Source organism: Medicago sativa, chromosome 6 (assembly GCF_051527215.1).
Source record: "Medicago sativa cultivar Bolivia chromosome 6, Bolivia_mono, whole genome shotgun sequence".
Lineage (NCBI taxonomy): Eukaryota > Viridiplantae > Streptophyta > Magnoliopsida > Fabales > Fabaceae > Medicago > Medicago sativa.
The window spans coordinates 94,175,326-94,201,060 of NC_140754.1; the positions used below are offsets into that span (position 1 = coordinate 94,175,326).

Sequence of the window (25,735 nt, forward strand, 5' to 3'; positions counted from 1 at the left end):
ATTTTTTCCAATTAATATCTTGTGTAGGCCACAAATCAATTGTATCCGTGATGATCATTTTTTTAAGTAGGTAAATAGTCAACTCAAATCGACATCGAGAACAATCGAACCTGAAACTTTGAGGAAAAACATACTATAAGATTTCAAGCTAACATCTTTAGACTAACCCAAATGGGTTTATAAATGATCAATTTATATTTACTTTGGTTAATCTCCAAGTTCAAGTGCATCTATTCTATTTTATATATCTCTTTTTCCTCCTATATTCTCTTTATTAGAGATAATCTCATTTCAAACATAGTCGAACATAAAATGTGATCATCTCTTTCAATCGTGATTTACACTTTGATCTCTTCTATTAGACTCAATCAAAAGTTTAACTCTTCTATTAGACTCAATCAAGTGATTTATGAAGTATATAAATTTCGGTTGAGACTTCACATTATATAGCTTCAATGAATTGAAAATGGAAATTGATATGTCCAAATATATTTTATTTTACTATAATTACATTCAAATTAAAAGTATCAAAATAAATCATGTTATACAAGTGCTACTACCATAGTCGTGTATGTGTCACTTTAGTGTTTAGTGGCAATAGTATAATCTTCTAACTATATGATATGAAACTGAGTTCAAATCATCGACTACTACTACTAACTACTTTCCACTTTTCAAAATTAATAAAGTTTGCTATATCAAATGGATTGAACACCAAATTTACAAAGTCTAATTCAATTATTAATTATCTATGGTATAGTAGCATTTATGACCCAAACAGATAAAGTGTAACTACTATAATTCAATAAATTAAGATGGACATTAGATTAGATTATATTTTAATTTTAAGTATATCAAATAAAAATCAAAGTAAAAACTTTATAGACTTGGTGCTCGTTTGTCTTGGAACGCGAGAAAAAAGTGTTGAACGTGTTTCCAAACATACACTTGATCTAATGGTAAAAAGACAGGTCAACTTCATGAAGTCCGAGTCACAAGTCGCTATTATACACCTTTGAAAGATTAAGCAGCAAGTTGCATGTAATTTACAAACCACAAGTTTTTTGTCGGTTTTGGAGGTTTGTGATCGATCTCACCAGCTTTCGATTGGTTTTGTAGAACTTCAATAATTTGATAATATTGAATCAAATGACAAATCAGTTCCCAATTAGAATGGCTCGTTCAATTTTTTATTACATTGATAAAAATAAAAGTCATATTAACAAGTAAAATAAAAATAAAAGTCATATTAACAAGGAAAATAAGTGATAAGCTTTAGGAAAAAAAAAAAGATCTTCCTTTATGTTAATCATTCAATTATCGAAGAAAAGGGTTCTGCTAATCCGGGAAGCACTTGGGTGACATAATGTCACCGTTAGGGGTGTTCGCGGTTCGGTTTGGATCGGTTTTGAGGTAAAAAATCAACCGATCCAAAATAAAAATCACGTGCGGTTCGGTTCGGTTTGGATGATTACATTAAAAAAATCCGAACCGATCCGATCCAAATATATGCGGTTTTATTTGGATCGGTTTTTGGATATCCAAAGTGCAACATGTAATTTTTTTATTAATATTAATATTACTCATACACCGTAAAATAATAGGTTTGATACAAAATATGACACAAATTTATTAAAAAAGTTAACATTACACAATGAAAATGATTGATTATATTTGAAATAGATGAAGTAGTAATAATATAGATTAAATTAATGCAATATATAAGATTAAATACCAATAAGAAATATATTAATGCAATATATAATACTAATAAAATAATAAATAGGTATAAAAATTTGTTTTTGCGGTTCGGTTTGGTTCGGTTCGGTTTTGAAAAGGCAATCCGAAATCCGATCCGATCATAGCGGTTTTTCCAAAACAACATCCAAAGACATCCAAAAATATTCGTTTTTTGCGGTTTTCGGTTTTTTTGAATCGGTTTGCGGTTTTATTTTAGATCGGTTTGGATTTGAACACCCCTAGTCATCGTGACATTAAATATGAGCCACACAACACACATTGTCACATAACATCTGGGCCACACAACACATACAACACATCTGGGCCACACAACACAACACCTTTATGTGGCCTAGATTTAATGTCACGGTGACATTATGTCACCCAAGTAATCCATAGTGACTGTGTAATGTAAGTAAAATTCTACTATGAAAAAAAAAAAAAAAAGCTCAATTGTATGTTTAAATAACTTTTTTTTAACAATTTTTTGTGACAAAAACAAATTACTCCATTTAAAACAAAATTTTGCATAACTTGAGTGGGGTCCACAATCTCATCATGAGGACGTGAATCCAATTAACACCTCTCCAAAAACCTTTTCAATCTGGACAATACACCTAACGTCATCACCTACTAGGCTACTATGTATGACCATATGAGTGTTTTCACGCGCCTGAAAACAAATTGACCCCAAATTTTCAAATTCTCAAATTGTGTTAACGTCCAAAAAATAACAAAGCCGCAGAATATTGCTTTACTTCCATTTTTTGAAAATTAATGAAAAAAGTCACCAACAAATATATAAAAAAAATCATCATTTTTGATTTTGAAATTATATGTATCTAATAATTTGAGACGACAAATGTATGAAATATCAAATTACATTTCAAAATTCTTTAAAATAAGGCAAAATACACTTTCTATTAAGTAGTTATTGAAGACGATGATGTGTCACCTTAAATGACAAAGTGACTTGTTCATGTTTATACAACTTCACTGGAATCCCTAAATCAATTAGCACTTGTTAGAACTTTGAAGCCTAAATTAAGTACATGAGAACAATTTACTACTAATACTTTTCAAATTTGAAAAGCTAAACTGTCATACATTTACAATTTCAGATACTTATTCAATTTTTTTAATCATAAATGTTAGTATCTTAATTGTTAGTATGTTGGTATTTCTTTTCTTTTCTTGAGATTACATGAATCTTGGATCTTTAACTCTTCAACTATTTTAAACCATTAGCTTAAATTATTTAAGCTACTAAACCTCATATGCTTATTTGAAAATTAATTGATCCCCACCTCGCGCTAACAAAATTAATTTTTATTTTATGATCGAAGAACATTTAGATATTTTGTAAAATGTGGGACACTTACAATTTAGATAAATGTTAAGAGTATTCTTTTTTTAACGTGAAAAAATAAATACTCTTTTCAAAATCTTTTAACACTCACTCATTTAAATGAAATATATTTAAACTTCATCATTTTATATGTGAGTTCAATTCTTAAAGTAAACTTAAAGATATTATGACCTATTATCTCTGGTCTCAAATGTAAGAAACTTTTCACTTTTTTGGTTCATTCAATAAATGATGTATGTGGTCTATAATAAAGACCACATACATCATTTATTGAATGAATCTAAAAAGTGAAACGTTTCTTACATTTAAGACCGGAGGGAGTATAGTCATTTCATTTAATAAGTAAATAAACATTTTTCAAAAAGAAAAATGAATATTAGAAAGTGTGCTTAAAAAATCTTGTTAGCACTATACTCCATCCGATCATATGTCATAATCAAAAAAAAAATGATTTTTTAAATTGATTGATTAATTTATGTATTTGGTCTATAATGTAGACCAAATACATTAATTATCCAATTAACATAAAAATATTTTTTATGTTAATCCGAAAATTAACCCATCCCCACACGCGCTTCTCCTCTGCTTAATCATTTCATGTCAACACGAGCTTCCGCTCTTCTTCAACTTTCACAAACACTTTAACTTTTCCTTTTAAAATTTCAAACTCAAATTTTCCACTTAATTTTTTCCCAAGAAAATTTCTTCAACAAAAATAAGCAAAAAGTATCAAAATCATTGCTGAAACAAGAAATTCATTTCAAATTTCGTTATACATGTCGCGATCAAGTTCAGGAATTCATCACCAGCGTCAAAACTCTGATAACTTCATCCTTGATGCAAATTATCATGGAAGATGGTTTCATCCTTCATCTTTTGCGCAGGTGAAGTTTTCTTCATCGTTTTCGTTTTTTGTTTTTGTTATGAAAATTCATAACGGGAATTGAATTGTATGATTTTTTTTCTTTCAGGAATATGGAACTCGATCTTCGAGTTTGAGGAAGAATGATGATGATCGTTTGTTTACTAGTGGATTGCTTGACTTGCATTCTTTTGATACTGAGCTTTTACCCGAGGTTGGTTAAATCATAGCTGATAAGTTACCTTACAGCGGATAAACTTGTCGTCGGGATAGTTGAGAAACTACCTCGTAGCGGATAAGTTAGTTGATCGATTTTTTTTAATGTATGGTAAAATTTAGCTCTTGAAATAGCTGATAAATATAAAGTGAGGTAAAAAAAATTAAATTAATATTAAATTTTTTTCGATTAAGATAACAACAGTAAAATTGAGAGAAAAATGATAAGTTATAGGCTCTGTTTAGCACTGCCAGATTTTGAGATTATAGCCTATAAGCTTATATGACTAAAAGGAATAGTTTGGGAACATTTTTTCTCATGAGGGTATAACTAATTTTTACTAGCTTAAGGCTTATTTTGATAAACTAATTCAAGTAACTTATAGCGTATCATTTTTTTCTCTCTCAATTTTACCTCTGTCATCTTACTTAAAATAATTAAATATTAGTTAAACATATTTTTTTTCATGTCATTTCATATTTATAAGTTAGTTCAACCGCTAATTGTACTTAACACTAGAAGTTCAATCAGTTAGTTTATCTACCATAAGCTAGCTTATAAGCTCTTCACTATTAGTTCATCCACTATAAGCTAGCTTACCGGCTATCCACTTATTTTTTGTGCTGTCCGCTATAAGCAGCTCAGTAAACTCTATAAGCTAGTAAAAAAATGCTATAAGCTCGTGAGAAAAAATTGTTATCAGACAGGTCAATTTTGGTCCTATGAGATTACAGGCTATAAGCTAATAAGCTATCAACTCATTTTATCTTGCCAAAGAGAGTCTTAGCTTAATCTGTATTGGGAACTAGCATATAATCAAAGAGAGCTTTTGATTGAAAAGCTGTGAAAATTGTGCAAAATACCATAATATATTATGATTATGATTCCTTTCAGGTTGCATTAATCTGAGCTGCTTGAATAATCATAATGTTTATTTGTAGCTTAATTAGTTGGGGGAATTGTACCTATGATAATTGCTAGTTTTCTAGGTTTTTAACATGATTTGTGTGAATATGCAAATGATTGGGAGTTTTAATTTGATTTTTGATAGATGTCTGATGTTCACAATGAATATTTTAGTGTTGTCAAATAGTGTCTATAGCGTAGTGGAATTTTAAAAAGTCGCTATTGTTCCGCAATACATTATTTGGTATACTATAAAGTGTTGCTAAACAGTGGCTATAGCTGATACTGTAGCATAGTGAAATTTGAACAACCCTCTATTTCCTGCGATCCGCGATTAACAACACTGTTACTTAACTAGTTATACGGTTCATCAACAATATTTTTTGATGACTAATTGCAAATGCTAATTACTAGTTTGCTGAGTTTTTTTATGACTAATTGCAAGTGACTAGAGTTCTAATAAAATTCTCAATAAATGTGTGATGTTGTTTACAATGATTATTTGACGAGTCATACTGCTCAGGGACAGTATTTTGATGACTCTGAGCCAATTTTCCCGGGGAACAAACCCGCGTCAAGGTCTCGGGGCTTGCATGAGAGCAATGTTCTTAGAAGTTTCTCAGCAGATAAGGAGAAAGCAAATAATGTTGCTAAGATCAAAGTTGCGGTATGCTTCTTCCCGTATGTTTCCTTTTCATGATTTGTTTCTTATTATTGATGAACAAGGGTTTTTACTTTAGTTCCTTTTGCATTTGCATTCTGTTTTGGTTAAGAGAGCTGCTTAATGTTGCAGGTTAGAAAGAGACCACTAAATAAAAAGGAAATAGCAAAGAAAGAGGAAGATATTATTACCATAGATTCAAATTTTCTCACAGTTCATGAAAGAAAACTCAAGGTGAGTACGTGATAGGTTGACTTAAAATCTCTGGATTGAAAGCGTTAAATATAACTTATAACTAATCATCCCAAATATAGACTACTTAGTCAATGTTTGGATTTAACTTTTGAATTGTCTTTCTCGCGTCTCAGTGCCGTTTGGAGCTGATTCTTTGACATACAAATTAGTTTATACTGCTTTTCCGGAAGTTAGCAAGCAATCCTTTGACATACAAATTACTAAGTACTTTTCACCAGATGACTCTAAAACTAGCCAAACTACTGAGCATAATAACATAATACTCTCTTTTTGCTTTTTGCTTTGAGACTTAAAAGTTTCAAATTCAAACCTCCACGTATGTAGGACCTGCTCGATTTGTGAAAATATTTTTCATTTTCATTCGTGTTTTGATTAATCACTACAAAATATCTTTTTGTTTCTACTTTATTTCCTGGTTTGAAGGATTTGTGATAGAAATAATGATTCACCATTGCCTGCACAAATCCTTGAAAATAGGAAACAAAATGATCTGTATCTAATCAAATCAAATTATCAAACTGCACTGTACATTACAATTAGTGTCAAAGAGAATATTTCAATCTAAGGTCAACATTTTTCTAAAGCATATACATATAGTTTACCACTAAAATATTCTTCTTCTACATAGATGGATGGATGTTGTACATTTTTTCTTAATTGTGTTTCCGCGTCACCTATGTCTGCAGGTTGACTTGACAGAATACGTCGAGAAACATGAGTTCTTTTTTGATGCCGTGCTAGACGAAGATGTTTCAAATGATGAAGTGAGTATAAATAGTGGCAGTTTTTGTCTCAATATTGACTGACAATTCAATGGTTTCGCTATAATGGTTGCTCTCTTTTTTTCAGGTGTATGCTGAGACTGTGGAGCCCATAGTTCCATTGATATTCCAAAGAACAAAAGCAACTTGCTTTGCATATGGCCAAACTGGTAAGTTTTTTTTTTTTTGTTATAAAGTGTAAGGACACATGTCATCATTTTGTTGTACGGACAATTGTCTGACCAAGAGGGTTTGTCCGTGCTTTATGTTTTTAAAATCATGTCTTTACGTTTCTTACTTTGTAGGCTTGAATCACAGAACAATTTCAACACATATAGTATAGTCCTATTGGATTTTTATTTTAATAAAAATTCTTGTGAAAATATTTGGCACTAACTGGAATCTTGGATTATTCAATTCCAGAAAGCATTTCCATTTTGATGCTCTCATTTTAGATGGTATTTCTGGTATTTGGTCTATAATTGAACTTATGTTGGAGTAGTGTTAGTGTTTTGATAAATATTGTGAATAAGGTTTTTTCTATTTTGTCAAGAAATGCAAAACAAAATATGGTAAACATAGGCATACTCTATATAATTCGATACTTAGGACCTTTTGAAATTTTTGTTGATATAAAATTACTGTACTTTAGGGAGTGGGAAGACGTATACTATGCAACCATTGCCTCTCAAAGCATCCCAAGATATTTTAAGATTAATGTACCGCACATACCAGAGCCAAGGTTTCCAATTATACGTTAGTTTTTTCGAAATATATGGGGGAAAACTGTTTGATCTCCTCAATGATAGAAAGTAAGTGATCATATCAATTTGTGTGCTTAGAAAACGTATTTCTTATTCGGTATTTATTTGATTGGTTTATGGTTTTGCAGAAAACTTTTCATGAGGGAGGATGGTAAACAGCAGGTTTGCATTGTTGGCTTGCAAGAATACAGAGTTTTTGAAGTTGAAACAATCAAACAATTTATTGAGAAAGGAAATGCTACAAGAAGTACTGGGACAACCGGTGCAAATGAGGAATCGTCTCGATCGCATGCTATACTTCAACTTGTTATCAAGAGATCAGCTGATGGGTCTGAATCAAAGCCGGCTCGAGTTATAGGCAAACTATCTTTCATAGATTTGGCTGGAAGTGAACGCGGTGCAGATACTACTGATAATGATAAGCAGACCAGGTGGGACTTAGGCCCTGTTCAGATAAACAACTTAATTAAGTGCTTTTACTTAAGGACTTTTCATATAAGTGCTTATAACTAAGCTATTTCTATAACAAAAGATAAAACAAAGTAAATCTGTTTTCATATTAAGTTATAAGCTGTGTTCATCAGCTATCTAGGAGAGCTTGTGGAAATAAGCAGAAAACAACTTATAGACATCGCATATCTTCTTTCGATTAGATCTCTCAAGGAGAGTCACATGCTCTTAGTTGATCAAACTTACTAATTCTTAAATCTCTATCTTTTATATTTTGTTATCTGGTCTTCAATTTGAGTAACCGGAAGACTTACCAAATAATGTATGTGTATCCTGCTCATCCTGTCACCCAGAAGTAGCCATTCTTAGATTGTCCATATGGTTCAAATTAACTTAATTTTTTTAACAGTCAGAATGCCAATTTGATTTAATTAACTTGATTTTTTGTTTTACATTCCAGAATTGAAGGTGCCGAAATTAATAAAAGCTTACTTGCACTGAAAGAATGCATTAGAGCCCTAGACAATGACCAAGGGCATATCCCTTTCAGAGGAAGTAAATTGACAGAAGTTCTGCGAGACTCTTTCGTTGGTGATTCACGGACTGTAATGATATCTTGCATTTCTCCAAGCTCAGGGTCATGTGAGCATACTCTCAACACATTAAGATATGCTGACAGGTATGCAGTTTGAATTTTTTTCTTTTCTTTTTAGAAAGTGATTGATCTTATGTAAAAATGTGGAGTATTCTAATTGACTGATATTTCAGGGTAAAGAGCCTGTCAAAGGGTAATAGCTCCAGAAGGGATCCCCTTTCTTCATCAAACCTTAGAGAGTCAACTGTATTGCCGGTTTTACCAAATGATAATACCTTTGAGGATGAAATAACATATGCTTCCAGTGAGAGGAATCAATTTGGATGGTCTAAACAGCCTGAAAGAGAACCCTCACTTCCAACTAATGTGGACCGTGTTGGAAGTGGTAGGATGGAGGGGAATTTGGCACCATCTTTGTACTCTGACCAACAAAGGAGTCAACGAGGTATTCAAAATGACAGAGCTGAAAAGGAAAATGAATACCTAGCACCAACATATGTGCAAGACAGAACAAGAAAAGCGAGCAAGAGGGTGGATAACAACCAGTTATCTGCTGTGGAAGACAAAAAGAAGATAGGCTCTCGTGCTAAACATGTTAATCTACCGCATGTTGAGAATACACATTCTGATCCTGATGATGATTTTAATGCTCTTCTGAAGGTATGTTCTTATGTCATATGATAAGTGAGGTCTGCTATTTATTACGAACAATTAGTATACGAAAGAGAAGAATGTGTCGAGTACTTGAGTATAACTCATAGTTACTGATAAATGCGGAGGTTTGCATTGTATACTGTAGACCTGTAAGTCCTAATACAAGTTGTAATGTGGATGGTAGTATTTAAATACAAGTTTTGCACCGTAACTCTAATGTTTCACTAATAATTCAAAGGAACTATGGTTGCTCTGCAGTTAGAGACGTAGGTAAAATTGGACGAAATTTGTTATCAAACGTGTTTTGTGAATTGGGGTTGTTCTTCTCACAGAATGTATACGTAATCTTTATATAAAAAAAAAATTAGTTTGGGATTTGAAAGAAAACAAGGAGTGTTAGTTGGTGTAATAGGCAATCGAAACACGTTTGTCAGTTTCGTCTAGTTGACATTCGTTAAAACTATCATTTTCCTCGATAAATATTTATGATATGAAATACTGAATGATTACTGCTCTGCTCGGCATTTAGGATGAGGAAGATCTTATAACTGCTCACCGTAGACAAGTGGAGGAAACAGTAGATATTGTTAGGGAGGTATGTACAAATTTCTTACACTTTACTTTATTGATTGTTCTAAGCTTTGGTATTTTCTTTAATATTTTGGATTTTTTTATGCAGGAGATGAATTTACTCTTTGAAGCTGACCAACCAGGAAATCAATTGGATGATTATATTTCAAAATTAAATACCATTTTAACGCAAAAGGCTGCAGGGATATTTCAATTGCAGGCGCAGTTGGTTCAATTCCAGAAACGTTTAAATGAGTACAACGTTTTCTCATCTTCCGGTGACTGATTGTGCTTATAAGAAAATAGTTTGATCTGTTGTGAGTTTGAATTCTCTGTGCTCCAGATATTGCTGCTAAGATTTTTTCATTGGCGTGGATCGGTTTCTCGTGTGTAAATAAATAATGTTGATAGGATCACTGGTTTTTGGAGTCCAGAAATAGGAATTGACCCTTCCTTTGTTTTACATTTTGAACTATATACAAAATGTATGTCCACATGCTTGTTTGGCATAACATGTGGAGTGTTGTGTGTACATTACACAGTCAAATTACCCTGTTGGGTTGTTGCTTGTGTATTTTGCAACGGTCGAGAATCTTCATGTGACATTTTTTCTGTTGTATATCAGCTTCTTTGATGCACCTTGATTATGTCATGGATGTCTTGTCTCCTTGTACTATATCATGATTCCAGTGTCCATTCATGTAGTTATAGAAGCGCATAGTCACACAATCTTAGAGGGTGTGATAAAAATTAAAACAAATGTTAAAGGAGATGGATCATAAAGTTTGGAGGATTGAGTAACTCAATTTATTTGAACTAAAAGATTAAAGAAGTTGAAGAGTTAAAAGCTTATAATTCAAATATTGACAAAAACAAAATACTCACGTAATAATTAACATACAATCATTTATCATTAAAAAATTATAAATCACAAAGTTTGATTTTCAAAAAGAGAGACCAATTTCATGAATTTTACTATAAATTAGGGAGACCAAAAGCATAATTAAAACTACTTTATTTTAATATTCTATCCGTTAATTATTATGAAATTTTTCATTTAAAAAACTAAAAATATATTAATCACCATCCCTATACACATTCACCATGGACTATGCAGTCCTAGACATGACTTTCTGGTTCTCCAGACACCCACTAAGATCCAAATTCAATCAAACACTCACCAAGATTTCAATAAATGAAACTGAACAATGAATGATAAAGCAGGAGAAAAAGAAAACTAACTTTTTTTTGAAGGATAAAAGAAAACTAACTTGTTCAATTTATTATAACTGTACTTATGAATAGTGAACCAATAATAGGTGGAAGTTGGGACCGTGTAGTACTATGTTCTACTATGAATATCGATGTCTAGAAAGGATACATATATTCATAGTCTCTTGCATTTGTTAGTTTAATGCAACTATTTAAAATCTTTTAAATTTTTAAGTTTTTAAGTTTTTAAATAGGTCATTGAAAGGGTAACGGTGTATTAAATTAACAATTTAAAAGATTTATTTAAAACTTAAACAACTAACTTGATATTATTTTCAAAATGAAAAGACCAATATATAAATGTATTTTGCCTATTTATAAGTGGTCCCAATCTTTTTTTAACCTTGTCTTTTTCTAAGATGACATTATATATGATTTGATAACTCATAGGTCAGACCAAAAACACCCACGAGGAAATAATGTTTTCATGCACTTTTTACTAGTAACAGAAAGAAAGGAAACATGAACTGCATAAACGAGGTGATCAAAATTTATTTATTTGAAGTTATTGTGAACTAACACCGTATGAATAATTTTTAGTAAATGCTTTCTTTTGCTCATGACACTGCTGGTTAAATAATGGAAAAAAATTCAAAAAAATGAAATTTTTTCATGAACCATAAGTATTTTATGAAATAAAAGACAATAATATATTTATTTTTATAATCAAAGACAATAAAGTATTTAAATTGAAAAAAATTATAATCATAATATAGGTCCGCCGTTATTATGTACGAATTCAAGGAAATCTAAAAGTTCTTTCTGCATTGAGTTGAAAATATAAATGAATTATGAGATATGTTAACTTGTGCCCTTAAGACACAAAGTTTAGATGTCAAATGTGGAAACTTAATTTTGTAAATCGTGCATTCAATGTCTTGAAAGTTTAAAAACTTATTTTTTTAATACAAAAATTATGTTTTAATTCTTTTTTAGATCATTAACTTGTGTCCTAAGTTAGCATGACCCATGAATTATTTGCTGTTTTAATTGCTTCAAGCTAAGGTGACCAATGTCACAAATCACAATGTTACCCAAGTGCTATCCTACTACAAAATACTCCCTCCGATCTCAAATGTAAGAAATTTTTCACTTTTTAGATTCATTTAATAAATGATGTATGTGGTCTTTATTATAGACCACATACATCATTTATTGAATGAACAAAAAAAATAAAAAGTTTCTTACATTTGATACCGGAGGGAGTAGGACAAATTTTTCACGCTAAAACATGTATTCACACTGTTCACAATAGTGACACTAGCTACTACTCCCTCTGTTTCAAAATGAGTGTTGCTTTAGTCTTTGACACACAGATTAAGAAATGGAATGAAATAATCATTGGATATAACGCTTTTACTAAACTGTCCTTACTTTATTAGAAAAAGACAAACTTAAAGTTGCATTGAAAATTGTGTGAGAGAAAAGTTGGAGAGGGTAAAGTTGGAAGAAAAAAATTAAAGTTGTATTGGAAATGTAAAGCGACATTCATTTTAAAACAAATGTTTTTGACTAAAGTGACACTCATTTTGAAACGGAGAGAGTACCTTTACTTCCGTCCATGGGCGGAGCCAAGGCCCAGCTAGAACTGCCCAGGCTCTAGCCCAAAACTTATGCAATTTTGTATATAAATCCCTCTGAATTTTCTTATATAAACCCCTTAAACTTCTTATGTAAACCCCTCTGAATGTTGATTATTTGCTGCAAATGCAATTTATCCCAAACCCAAAGAGTGAAAGAGACCTACATCTCAAAAATTGTAGAGAAAAAAATGTGTTGCAATTTTTTTTTACCCGGACTTTATAATAATCCTAGCTCCGTCACTCCTTCCGTCCACTTGAATGAGAAATATTTGGTTGGGAATTGAATGCATCACATCAACCACTCATCTTTCTCTTTGATCTCTTAACCGTTTGGAATTAAATGTATCTATCAACCAAGTACCCAAAACTATTTGTCTCAATAATGATTGCTGTATATATAATGGCTGAAACTTACCACTACTCTACTCACATTGAACCTCAACAACAAAATTGTTCACTAAATTACCTTTGAGTGTAGTTCTTCCAAGTTCCAACAACGAGTGCTTCTTATCTCACAAAGAATAATTTGTTTTGTGGCATCCTTTGTACCAGTTTTAACAATATATAAGCTCTTTGATCCACCCAACCTTCTAAAAATCACAAACACTCTTTTCTTTTCACCCCTAACATCACCATCTCAATTGAAAACCTTCTCATATACCACCAAATACATAGTGACTAAAAACCAAGAAAAAAAAAAGCATGTATTTTATCAAGAAATTAAGGTATATACACACACATATACCATTCTTAGATGTAAGACACACACATATAGAGGCACACACGTAATATATTCTAGAGTAATAATATGATTTGTTAACATCCTTCATGTATTTTTTACATCCTTTCATATAACTTTATTGTTTTGTAGTTCCTTTCTTCTTAATGTCTTGGTCCCTTTCCATTTTTTTTCCCACGTTTAAAAGTATATGTTAACGTAAGTTGAAACAAGTTAATTCTTATCTTCTTAAACGTGATTTGTCTTATTGGTGCAGAAACTCACCATGCACATGAACCTTACGATAAAGTGTGGAGCTACTTTTGGGCATGGGTGGAATTGGAAAATAGGTAATGCGTTTTGTTTTTTACTTCCTCTTTCTTACTATAAAAATATAAATATAAATTTATATTTAGTTAATAAATAAAATGTTTAGATTATTTTCATTTCAAAAACAATGTTTAGATGATTTAGTAATTGTGTTTGAATATGTATGTGTATATATATATATATATATATATATATATATATATATATATATATATATATATATATTAAATCATAAAAGTCATACTAGAAATTATCTTAGTCTATAAGAAGTCATACATAACTAGTTATTGCATATCACCACCAATTTTTTTTTATTGCATATTACAGTTAATATTTTCATTATCACGAAAATGTATATCCATAATTTAATTATTTGAATTTATCATTTTTTATTTTATTTGTGATTCTTTCCTTTTTATTAACGATCAAACTCATTTGTACATCAATAATTCTACAAAAAGAGCTCTAATAATCAATTTACAATACCGAGAACCTACAACTAACACATATTCCGATGGCAAGAAGATGAGAGAATTGCTAATGATATTTTATGGATTTAAAAATGAAGACATTGATTATTGGTAAGACGCGGACGATAGAGGACCTGGTTTTCGTATTGATGCTAAGAAAATACATGAAAGATTTTTTTTTTTTTTTACAATGAAAATACATGAAAGATTAACTCACTTAATTGGAATATCAAAGTCGGACATATTTTAATTTTTTTACTTCAGATTTTTTTACTTCAGTGGACATGGAGATTACAAAGAAGAAGAGTAAAGTTACATTGTTGCAGCCGGTGGAACTCCTCTACATGGTAACTTTTACAACACGTCTCATGCATAAATTAATTTAATTTATTTGCAACTCTCAATGCATGCATATATTAATTCTATTAATTTGCGATGTGACTTGTGCAGGTTATGAATTTAAAGATGCCTTATACAAAAACGTTGATGAGGTCAAGACAACTTTCATTATTGATGAGGGGGATTTATAGAACTAGTTTACAATAAAGTTGTGTTGTTCACATCATCCCAGCTGGAATAACCGTCAACCAGAGGTTTTTTAGGTTATGGGTTTACCAATGTGTTTATGTTTAAGCATAAAAGGGAGTATTAATCAAGCTTGTGAGTTGTGCATGCATGGACCCGAATAAATTTCATTTCTTGATTTTTCTTAAGATACTTGGCTTATAGTTCAATAACTCCTTGTTTAGTGTATTAAAAAAATCTTAAAATAACGCATCAAGAATTGATAGACACGATTCAAAGAATAATTGGTAATCATGGAGGCCTACCACTACCCGAATTTAATGCTACTCTTGAGATAAGACATTCTATTATTTTTCAATAGAATCAAACTAACAGAGTGAGAAGTGAGGTTAAATGGTGGGTGTAATCGTGTGAAGGAGGTGTGAAAATTCATATAATTTTCTGAATGGTCTAACTAAGTAAGCAAAGATTCTCTCTCATCGTGGATGCTCTTGTACATATATTCATAGTCTCTTGTATCTATTGTACGATGAACAGTTTGAAATAGCTCAAAAGTGTAATATGCTACTCCCTCCGTCCCGGTATATCTGAGCCAGTTTGGTTTTCACACAGATTAAGAAAAATGTATAAATAAAGGGGAAAGTAGAATATATTGAATTGGGAATGATGAAAGTAGTACTCCATCCGGTCCTATTTACAAGAGAAAGTTGACTTTTTAGATACATTGAATAAAGTATATATGTAGTCAAGAACCTGGACCAAATACATAAATTATTTAATGTATCTATTCTTGTAAATAGGACCAGAGAGAGTATTAATTAGAGTTATATTGTATTGGGAATGATGAAAGTTGTATTGAAAATTGAAATAACTCAGTTATTTTGGGACACTTTTTTTTAGTAAATGGGTCAGATATTCCAGGACGGAGGGAGTAGTTGTTTCTGTTTGTCCTTTTGTAGATTGCAAAGTTATTTATTTTTTACTAAACATTTTTCAGTTTAAATACATTATATTTTTGAAGGAGTCCCAATCTTTGTTTAACCTTGTCTTTTTCTAATATCTTTATTGATTTAGCCATGACAGCTCCTTCATACTCAATTACGCTTGATTTTATTTGAGAAATTTTATTGCAAGGACGCACCGATAAAAATTGATTTGGTAGAGAAATATTTACTTGGTCACAAACACAAATAAAAATAGTTAGACACACATATATAATTGAAAAAAATTAAAAGATAAAAATATTGAATGATTTTGACTAAATTTTTTCTCATTTATTTTTCTCTATTTATGTGAGTGTGGCCAAACATTTTTCATTTGTATTTGTGTTTATGCAAGACTTGCTCGTACCTTTATTTAGAAGGCCAAAATGGTATTCTGGTTCGATAACTTAAAAATTAGAGTTAACACCGTATGAATAATTGTTACTAAATACTTTCTTTAGCTCACGACACTGCTAGTAAATAATGGAAAAAATCCAAAAAAATGGAAAGAAAAAAATACATATCTTGTATTTATTTTTATAATCAAAGACAATAACGTATGCAAATTTATTAAAAAAAACGTATGTAAATTGAAAAAAAATTATAATCATAATTCATAATATAGGTTCGTTATTATGTACAAATTCAAGGAAATCTTAAAGTTCTTTGTCCATTGAGTTGAAAAAGATAAATGAATTATTTGCTGTTTTTAACTGCTTCAAGTAAAATCATTTAACGGTACTACACAGATTACCAAGGCACTCAACATGCACAGCAGAAAAAGAGGTACGAAATAGGACAGACCACAAACTGTTCACAATATATAGTGACACTAGCTACTACCTTTATTTCAGACTAGAAACCTTACTATATCTTCAATTTGGTTAAAAAAAATAGAGCAATGATAGGTTGGCATTTTTTAAGTTGTATATCTTTGTACCGCTCTAAAAATCTCAGTTAACCAAATATATGATTTGTGTGCTATATTTTTTTCAACTGCTTAACTATTATTTTTTTCAGAATTTAGAAGTTGAAAAATGATCACATAGACCATTTATATTTCGTTGTACCATAGCTTGCAATTCGTCATAAACAACTTCTTTATAAGCTGCAATTTTTTTTTTCATAAGAATTGTGATATTGTGAATGACCAATGTCATCGAATATTATATTACCAAAAGGCTACCCACTTATTACTACGCTAACTCAAAAAATTTACCTCATATGAATTTTGTACTGAATAAAGAAATCTGAATCTTGCCATGCATTAGTCTTATCAAAGAAAAAATGCAATGCAAGTGCCATGCATTAGTCTCATAAGGAATCCGAATCTCATGTCATTTGAGTCAAAAGTTTGTCTTCTCATTCATTGTTTGGAATCTCTTAAATTCAATTTTCCTCCTTTAGCCTATTTTGTTCTTTATGCCTATGCAGTATTATTTCAACACCTAATCTAACCTACATTCTTTTATAAGTAAACCATCAATTTAGTCCATGTATTTGCAAGTGATTTTCAAATTAGTCTTTGATTCTATTAATATTTTAAAATAGTCCTTGTCTTTATAGAAAAATTTCTCCATTAAATTCTCCGTCATGTGAAAAAAAACATAGAAACATAGATCTAATTGAAAAATTTCTGACAATATTTCAAAATAATATCTGTCTTTATCAAAAGTTTCTATAAGTCTAATTTATCAAAATATTTCGAAAAAAATTCAAGACTCATTTCGTCTAATTTCTCCGTTGTAGTAGACTAAAACGATTGTGGTGCCATCGAAATATTTTTAAGAGAGTAAAATTTGGTCTGAGATGTGTACTACAATTCAATTGTAGAGTGGATACATATACTAATATTTTGAGGTGTGTTAAACTGAAAAATCAATTTTTTTTTTATAGGTCACAATGCAAGTTGAGAGGTGCCAGAAAGCCATGCGTTTGATTGGAGTTTTATAGGTCGCAGGCTACAGTTGATTGAATATAACAAGGAATGCATGTGTATGGTACGTGTCTGCATGCATGAGAAAAAAATAGTGTAGCTCTTTTTTTTTTTTTTGAATCAAAAAAATAGTGTAGCTCTATTGAATTGAATTAACAACTCAAAATGATATATTTAAAATTTAAGGGTCTTGCTAACGAGTGTTTTAAGGGCACTCTTTAAGAACACTCAATTAAGAAAACTATCATTGAGAATCTATGAAGCCCGGATACTCTAAAATGGTGCCGTACCCGTGTCGGATACGTATCGGATACCGATACTCCGCGGATACTCCCGGATACGTATCCCAGAAGTATCCGAATGATTTAATTTAATTTTTATTTAAAAATATATTGGATACCTTAAGGATACTCCCGGATACGTATCCCAGAAGTATCCGAATGATTTAATTTAACTTTTATTTAAAATTTTTATTTGTATTTTGATCACAAGTATTAATTTTTGTAAATTGGGATCATTATATTGGCCATTACTTGAAAAGGGTGACTATCTTCATACTACCTTTATATCATTATAGTGCAGGTTGTTTATATGGTATGTTTTGGTTTAAAGGATATCTTAGTTGGTGAATGGTCCATTGTATTTTGACTTGGTGTAATTAGTTTTAAGATTTCACGCTATTTATTTTTTGTGCGTTTATGTCTAATATATATATATATATATATATATATATATATATATATATATATATATATATATATTAAAAAAATTGTAAACGTATCCAAGCCGCATCGTATCCTAAATTTGAAATTTTTGACGTATTCGCGTACCCGTATCGTATCGTACCCGTATCCGTATCCGTATCGGGGCTTCATAGTTGAGAATACTAAATATTTCAATTTTTGATGCATTGAATGTACAAATTTCTATAAAAGTTTACTATTTAGAGTCTTTAACGAGTGCTCTTAAGACACTCATTAGCATTTTCTAAAACTTAAAAAACTTAAAAGTATTAAACCGACATTTTTGTTAAACCAACAAATGTATTTCACCTATTTTTTTAAGGAGTCCCAATCTTTTTTTAACCTTCCTTTTTCTAATATGACAATATATGATTTGATAACTCATATAGGTCAGTACCAACAACTTCATGCACTTTTTGCTAAGAGAAAGAAAACAAACATGATCACTGCATATAGATTAGCAATGGATAGAATGACTCGTCGATTGTTTTTGCTAACTCACCTCCCATATTTATTTAAATGCCACCTAATTTTAATAGTATTGAAGCCATGGTTGAGATTGTTTATGTGAAAATTGTTCCTAAATGAGGTGATCGAAATTTATTTATTTGGATTGAGTTGGAATTTGAAGTTATGAACTAACATCCTATGAATAACTTTTACTAAATGCTTTCTTTTTTGCTCACGACACCGCTAGTTTTTTTCTTTTTTTTTTTAGGGAACACACTGCTAGAAAAAATCCGTTCCCGTGAGCTTAGCTCAGTTGGTAAGGACAATGTATAGTATATGCAAGGTTTGGGGTTCAAATCCCGGACACCACCAAAAAATAATAGAAAAAATCCAAAAAAATGGAAATACTTGTCATGACATGAACCATAAATATTTTATGAAAAATACATATATTTGACAATAACATATTTATTTTTATGATCAAAGACAATAACGTATTTAAGTTGAAAAAAATTAGGCTTAATTGCACTTTTTTCCCCTATATTTTGTCAATTATGCGATTTTGCATCCCATTGTTTCAAACGAGCGATTTTGCACCCTATATTTTGCCAATTGTGCGATTTTGAATCCCATTGTTTCAAACGAGCGATTTTGCACCCCATAGTTTTCCCCCTTTCTGATTTTGCACCCCAAAAAATCATAAAAATATTCAGTTTTTTCCAAAAAATTTAAAAAATTAGAAAAAAAATCAGAAAATATAGTAATTGTTTTTAAAATCAGAAAAAAATCATATATCCAGATTTTAAAAAAAGGTCAGATTTTTTTTAAAAAATTCTGGAAAAAAATTTAATCTTTAAAAATCTGGATACAAATTTTAAAAAAAGGACAGATTTTTTAAAAAAAAATTTGGAAAAAAATTTAATTTTTAAAAATCTGGATACAAATTTTAAAAAAAGGTCAGATTTTTTTAAAATTTAATTTTCAAAATACAAAAAAATCTGAATTTTTAAAAATTAAATTTAAAATTTGTAAATTTTCAAAAAGTAAATTTTGTATATTTGTGAATTTGGAAAAAAATCTGACCTTTTAAAAATCTGGATACAAAAAAGTAAATTTTAAAAAAATCTGACCTTTTTTTAAAATTTGTATCCAGATTTTTAAAAATTAAATTTTTTTCCAGAATTTTTACAAAAAAATCTGACCTTTTTTTAAAATTTTGAAAATTTACTTTTTTTGTATTTTGAAAATTAAATTCCAGAATTTAAAAAAATAATCTGATTATATTTTCTGATTTTTTAAATTTTTTTCGATTTTTTAAATTTTTTGGAAAAAACTGAATATTTTTATGATTTTTTGGGATGCAAAATCAGAAAGAGGGAAAACTATGGGGTGCAAAATCGCTCGTTTGAAACAATGGGGTGCACAATCGCACAATTGGTAAAATATAGGGTGCAAAATCGCTCGTTTGAAACAATGGGGTGCAAAATCGCACAATTGGCAAAATATAGGGGGCAAAAGTGCAATTAAGCCAAAAAATTATAATCATAATATAGGCTCGTTATTATGTACAAATTCAATGAAATCTAAAAGTTCTTTGTGCATTGAGTTGAAAAAGATAAATGGATTATTCGCTGTTTTAACTGCTTCAAGTACAACCATTTAATGGAACTATAAAATAGGACAAAATTTTCACACTAAACCATGTATTCACACTATTCACAATAGTGACCCTACTACCTTTGGTTCACACTTTAATCAGTTTGTTTGAGACTACGGAATTCAAGCTTTGAGAAAAAAAATACCTCAATGAAATAAACGAAACACAACATTAGATATAATTATAAATCATTTAACTTCTCTAAATAAAATATAAATTGTTAAACTTTACTAACTTTTATTATATTCATTTTTGTTCAAATTAAATCTGAACCTAAATTTGAAATTAAAAACGAATTATATTCCACGTACACTAGAAAATAAATCCATATATCTACCTACATATCCAATCTTTAATTTATTAGTTGAGTTGTTTTTAGAAAATAAATGCATCTATCTACCAAGTACCAAAATTATTTTTCTCAATAATTAGCTGAAAGTTACCACTACTCTTGTACTCACATTCAACCTCAACAACAAACTCTTCACTAAATTCGCAGCTTTGAGTGTTGTTATTCCAACAACAAACACTCCTTTTCTTTTCACCCCTAACATAACCATCTCAATTGAAAACCTTCTCATATACTACCAAATACATAAAAAAACCAAGAAAAAAAGCATGTATTTTATCAAGAAATTAAGGTACATATATACATATACAATATATTCTTAGATGTATTTTTTTTACATCTTTTCATATAACTTTTTATAACTTTATTATTTTGCAGTCCTTTTGGTCCCTTTCCATTTTTTTTCCCACGTTTAAAACTAAAAGCATATGTAAACGTAAGTTGAAACAAGTTAATTATTATCTTCCTAAACGTGATTTGTCTTGTTGGTGCAGAAACTCACCATGTGCAGGAACCTCATGCTGAAGTGTGGAGCTGGGCATGGGTGGAATTGGAAAATAGGTAATGAATTTTGTTTTTTACTTCCTCTTTCTTACTATAAAAATATAAATTCAATGTTTAGTTAATAAATAAAATGTTTAGATCGATGATTTTAGTGCAAGCCTTTTTTTTTTTTAGTTAATAAATAAAATGTTGTAGTAATTTTAGTGCCAGCCCTTTTTTTTTACTTTAAAATAATGACTATTCAAAAAACAATGAAAAAATAACATGATATATGATAGAAATCAGAAACAATAAAATGATGAAGAGAGGAAATTAAAAGAAGAGAACAAAGTGAGTTGAATCTACTCATCAAGGCGGTACCGTCGGAATCGCCGCTTTATAGGTTTACCGGATGTGTTTTTTCTCTTTTCTTTATGTGAACCATTGTGTTATGTTTCTATCATTTCCTTATTTATTTTAACAAATTGCCACTCTCACAATAGTTGTGTATTAATTATCATATTTGTTTATGTTGTGTTTGGTAAGTTTTTGAAATTATGAGTGGATATCAAAAAAAGAAAGACCAATCAAAAATGTTACTACCGGATTCTTTTAGATAATGAATCAAACAATTTATTTCTACATTAATTTACTAGAAATGTATATTTAGTAATTTAATATATATACACACACACACACACACACACACACACACACACACATATATATATATATATATATATATATATATATATATATATTCTCATGATATTATCATTTTTAGAAAAACAATGATAATAATTTAGTGACAGTCAAAATCGTAGGCAGAGGTCTTTTAATTTAGTGATAATAATTTTATTCATATATTGACACTTACAATATGTATGTAATATTTATTTTAGTCCTAATATAATTCATATTTGAGGTATTAAAATCAAAAATGATAATATTTATTCTACGTACCATATAGATACAAAAAAAATATATATTACATGGACTAAATAAAAAATAAGAATTTAATTGAAACTTGAAAAATACACCTTCCTTACAAATTATTAATTATTTATCCTTTGTATTTTAAATCTTCTAGATTTATATTACTTATATTATATTTGTTTTATTTTTTTCCTTTTGTTGGTTAGCATTGTAAAAAAAAAATTACTACATATCACCGGCATTTTTTTTATTGCATATCATAGTTAGTATTTGCATTATCACGAAATTGTATATCCATAATTTTAATTATTTGAATTTATCATTTTTCTGTTTTATTTGTAATTCTTTCACTTTTATTAACAATCAAACTCATTTGTACAGCAATAATTCTCCTACAAAGAGATCTTTAATAGTCAATTTACAATTTCAAGAACCTACAATCAACACATATTCCGATGGCGCGAAGATAAAATGTTTGCTAATGAAATATAATTTAAAGATGAAAACAATGATTACTGGCAAGACAAAAACGATGAAGGACCTGGTTTTCTTATTGATACTGGCAAATGTGAGTTAATTACAATATCTAAGTCAGATGATACTTTATTTTATTATTTCATTGGATATGAAAATTATCAAAAAAAGGGAAAAGTTACCTTATTGCAGCCAATGGAACTCTTTTATACGGTAACTTCCTCAGCACATCTCATAATAATATTAATTTTATTTATTTGTGACTCTCAATGCATGGATATGCTAATTCTATTAATTTGTTACGTGACTTGTGTAGGTTATAAATTTAAAAAAGTGTTAGACCAAATGGTTGACGACGTCAAGACAATATTCATGATTGATGCTTGTTTCGGAGGGGGTTTATTGAACTAGCCCACCACAAAGTTGTGTTGTTCACATCTTCCAAAGAGGATGAAGAGTCAGTCGGAGGTTCTTTGGGTTCTATCTTTACCAATGTGTTTGTTGATTGTGTAAATGATAAACCTTAAATAACGCATGATGGATTGATAAAAATGATCCGAATAATATACGGTAATCATGGAAGCCAACCACTACCTGACCTTTATGCCACTCCTGAGACAAAATATTCCATTATTTTTCTATAGAATCGAGTTAAGAGAGTGGGATAGAGAGATGTTTGACTCCAATGAAGAAGCTAGATGCACAAGCTTGTTCTGTTTCTCTTAGAGATGCTTGGTCTTTAGGTACTAATGGAAGTGATTCTATAATATCATGTAGCGTTAATTAATGGTCTTTCTTCTTCATCTTCTGGTTCCCTTCTACTTCTTCTTGGTGAATTTCATTGATCAATGGCTTAGTTAGTTAGATGTAGAAGTTTTTTTTCTTGTTTATTTTTGTTTGGTCTGTTTTATGTGGTAGCTAGTTTCTGAATAATATGATTAGTGGTGGTTATTATAATCATATTAGTATCAAACTATTTATATTTGTTGTTTCAAAGTCTTAAAAATTGAATTAGACATTGAACGGCAAGACATCTTCGTCAATGTTAAACATATTAAACTATTTAAATTGTAACGAAACCACAATCGAATAGCTCAAATAACTAAACGGATAACATGAATTCACATATTGTCCCATTTGGTAAAGTTTCATTTTTCTAAGATAAATTTGCGAATGTTTGAAATGACGACGAGATTTGTAGAATCATGGTGAAACTTATTCCTTTAGTTTTTATGAAACTTGTACTAGAGTTCAATTCTTTATATAAAACTCAATTAAGGGCTTGGAAAATGTCTAAGTAAGAAAATTAGAATTTGAGGATACAATTGGAAAGAAACTTTTTTATTCATTAGTCAATTCATCGTTCAAGATTGAAATTCTAGTAAACAATATCAGCCAATGTGTTTTTATTTTGGTTGGATGATGACAATGTGGTTTTGTCAAACACCTAACGATATTGGTGAATGAGACCCACTTTACAAACTCCAAATTAGGATATGTAATTGGGAAATGTGGACACTTCAAAATAGTAATCTAGTCCCTTTTTTTAAGGTATAGTACTCTAATTCTTTGTTTTGAACAACTAGTACTCTAGTTCTCTATGTGTGTTAGTCGGATACTTAATTTTAAAGCACTTAAAAAAAGTATAAACATTTTTTTGTATAATAATGCATTTAGATCAATGGAGTCCTGGACTTGACTTTGTGGTTTTCGGGAAGCACTTGGGTGACATAATGTCACCGTGACATTAAATCTGGGCCACACAACACACATTGCCACACAACATCTGGGCCACACAACACATACAACACATCTGGGCCACACAACACAACACCTTTGTGTGGCCCAGATTTAATGTCACAGTGACATTATGTCACCCAAGTATTTTCCGTGGTTTTCCAAACACTCACTAAGATTTTTTTTATAGATTCAAATTCAATCAAACACTCACTAAGATTTCAATAAATGAGATGAGATCCAAACATATATATGGGTGTGTTTAAAAGAGTGTGTTAGAGGGTGTAACCCTAGCATTACTCGAGATCCAATACCTCTTCTTGCCATTTAAGTTTTACAAAAATGCCGTATTATTTTTTTAAGTTTTCAATAGGTTCTTTAAGATGTTAGTTTAATGCATTTATTTGAAATTTTTTAAGTTTTTAAGTTTAAATAGATCCTTAAAAGAGTAACGATGTATTAAATGAACGACTTAAAAGTCTATTTATAATTTAAAATACTTAAAGGACTAACATGTTATTTTTGTCAAACTTAAAAAAACAACATATGTATTTCACCTATTTTTTAAGGAGTCCCAATCTTTTTTTAACCTTGTCTTTTTCTAATATGACATTATTATATGATTTGATAATTCATAGGTCTGTAACAAAAGTACCAACAACCCCCACGAGGGAATAGTGTTTTCATGCACTTTTTTTTTTAATGAAAGGGAAGGCCCAAGCCCGAAAAAAGAAATTACATCTTAATCAAGCGCGGAAAAGTAACCACCGCTTGATCAGCAGCTAACAAATGGTTAATTTGAGTCGGACACGACTCATAAAATATCATCTCATTCCCCATGATACATCCAATATTAGCTAATGCATCAGCGCACCTATTTGCTTCACGATACGAGTGTTTAACCTTCATTTCCCATTCCATTTGAAGAAGTTTTCTAATTTTTTGAACAAGACTCCTACCACTTGCATTGCTTTCCTTCCCACTCGTAATAATGTTCACAACCACCAAATAATCCACATTTAATTCTACTGCAGTGAACCCCATACGTTTCGCACACCGGAGACCTTCCAAAACTCCTCATAGCTCTGCAATAAAAGCATTACACTTCCCTAAAAATTTAGAGAACCCCGCTAACCACTCGCCTTCCGAACCTCTAATAAGTCCTCCACACCCCGCGATACTACGTTTTCATGCACTTTTTGTTTATGTGAAAATTGTTTCAAAATGAGGTGATAAAAATTTATTTATTTGGATTGAGTTGTATTTTGAAGTTATGAACTAAATA

At 30.2% G+C, this 25,735-nt stretch overlaps 1 protein-coding gene and 2 long non-coding RNA genes across 5 annotated transcripts; all 3 read left to right on the forward strand.

The window, feature by feature from the left end:
• The first annotated feature begins 3,734 nt into the window (after positions 1–3,734).
• LOC146918383 (kinesin-like protein KIN-13B) lies at positions 3,735–10,456 on the forward strand. 2 transcript variants are annotated; one of them, XM_085720036.1, is made up of 12 exons: positions 3,735–3,993; positions 4,081–4,185; positions 5,618–5,761; positions 5,888–5,989; positions 6,697–6,774; positions 6,860–6,941; positions 7,424–7,583; positions 7,664–7,966; positions 8,446–8,664; positions 8,754–9,240; positions 9,764–9,829; positions 9,914–10,456. In XM_085720036.1, exons 1-12 carry the CDS (start codon positions 3,886–3,888, stop codon positions 10,088–10,090), a joined length of 2,031 nt encoding a protein of 676 aa, XP_085576162.1. In that variant the 5' UTR covers positions 3,735–3,885; the 3' UTR covers positions 10,091–10,456. The 2 variants fall into 2 exon arrangements, with proteins under 2 accessions (XP_085576162.1, XP_085576163.1); XM_085720037.1 differs by having other exon boundaries at positions 5,624–5,761.
• Positions 10,457–12,931: 2,475 nt separating this feature from the next.
• Positions 12,932–15,265, forward strand: LOC146918384 (uncharacterized). The gene is made up of 4 exons (XR_015014319.1): positions 12,932–13,384; positions 13,655–13,727; positions 14,442–14,524; positions 14,628–15,265. It is a non-coding gene; the product is annotated as an uncharacterized LOC146918384 (long non-coding RNA).
• Positions 15,266–20,906: 5,641 nt separating this feature from the next.
• LOC146918385 (uncharacterized) lies at positions 20,907–23,670 on the forward strand. 2 transcript variants are annotated; one of them, XR_015016175.1, is made up of 4 exons: positions 20,907–21,112; positions 21,315–21,381; positions 22,621–22,926; positions 23,030–23,670. It is a non-coding gene; the product is annotated as an uncharacterized LOC146918385 (long non-coding RNA). The 2 variants fall into 2 exon arrangements; XR_015016174.1 differs by having other exon boundaries at positions 21,315–22,926.
• Positions 23,671–25,735: the final 2,065 nt, after the last annotated feature.

Excerpts from the sequence above, each read along its gene's own strand:
- LOC146918383 (XM_085720036.1), top strand. The coding sequence starts at position 3,886 with ATGTCGCGATCAAGTTCAGGAATTCATCACCAGCGTCAAAACTCTGAT. Across the intron at positions 6,775-6,859 it reads AAGATGTTTCAAATGATGAA|GTGTATGCTGAGACTGTGGA; the intron begins GTGAGTATAAAT and ends TCTTTTTTTCAG. Across the intron at positions 9,830-9,913 it reads CAGTAGATATTGTTAGGGAG|GAGATGAATTTACTCTTTGA; the intron begins GTATGTACAAAT and ends TTTTTTATGCAG.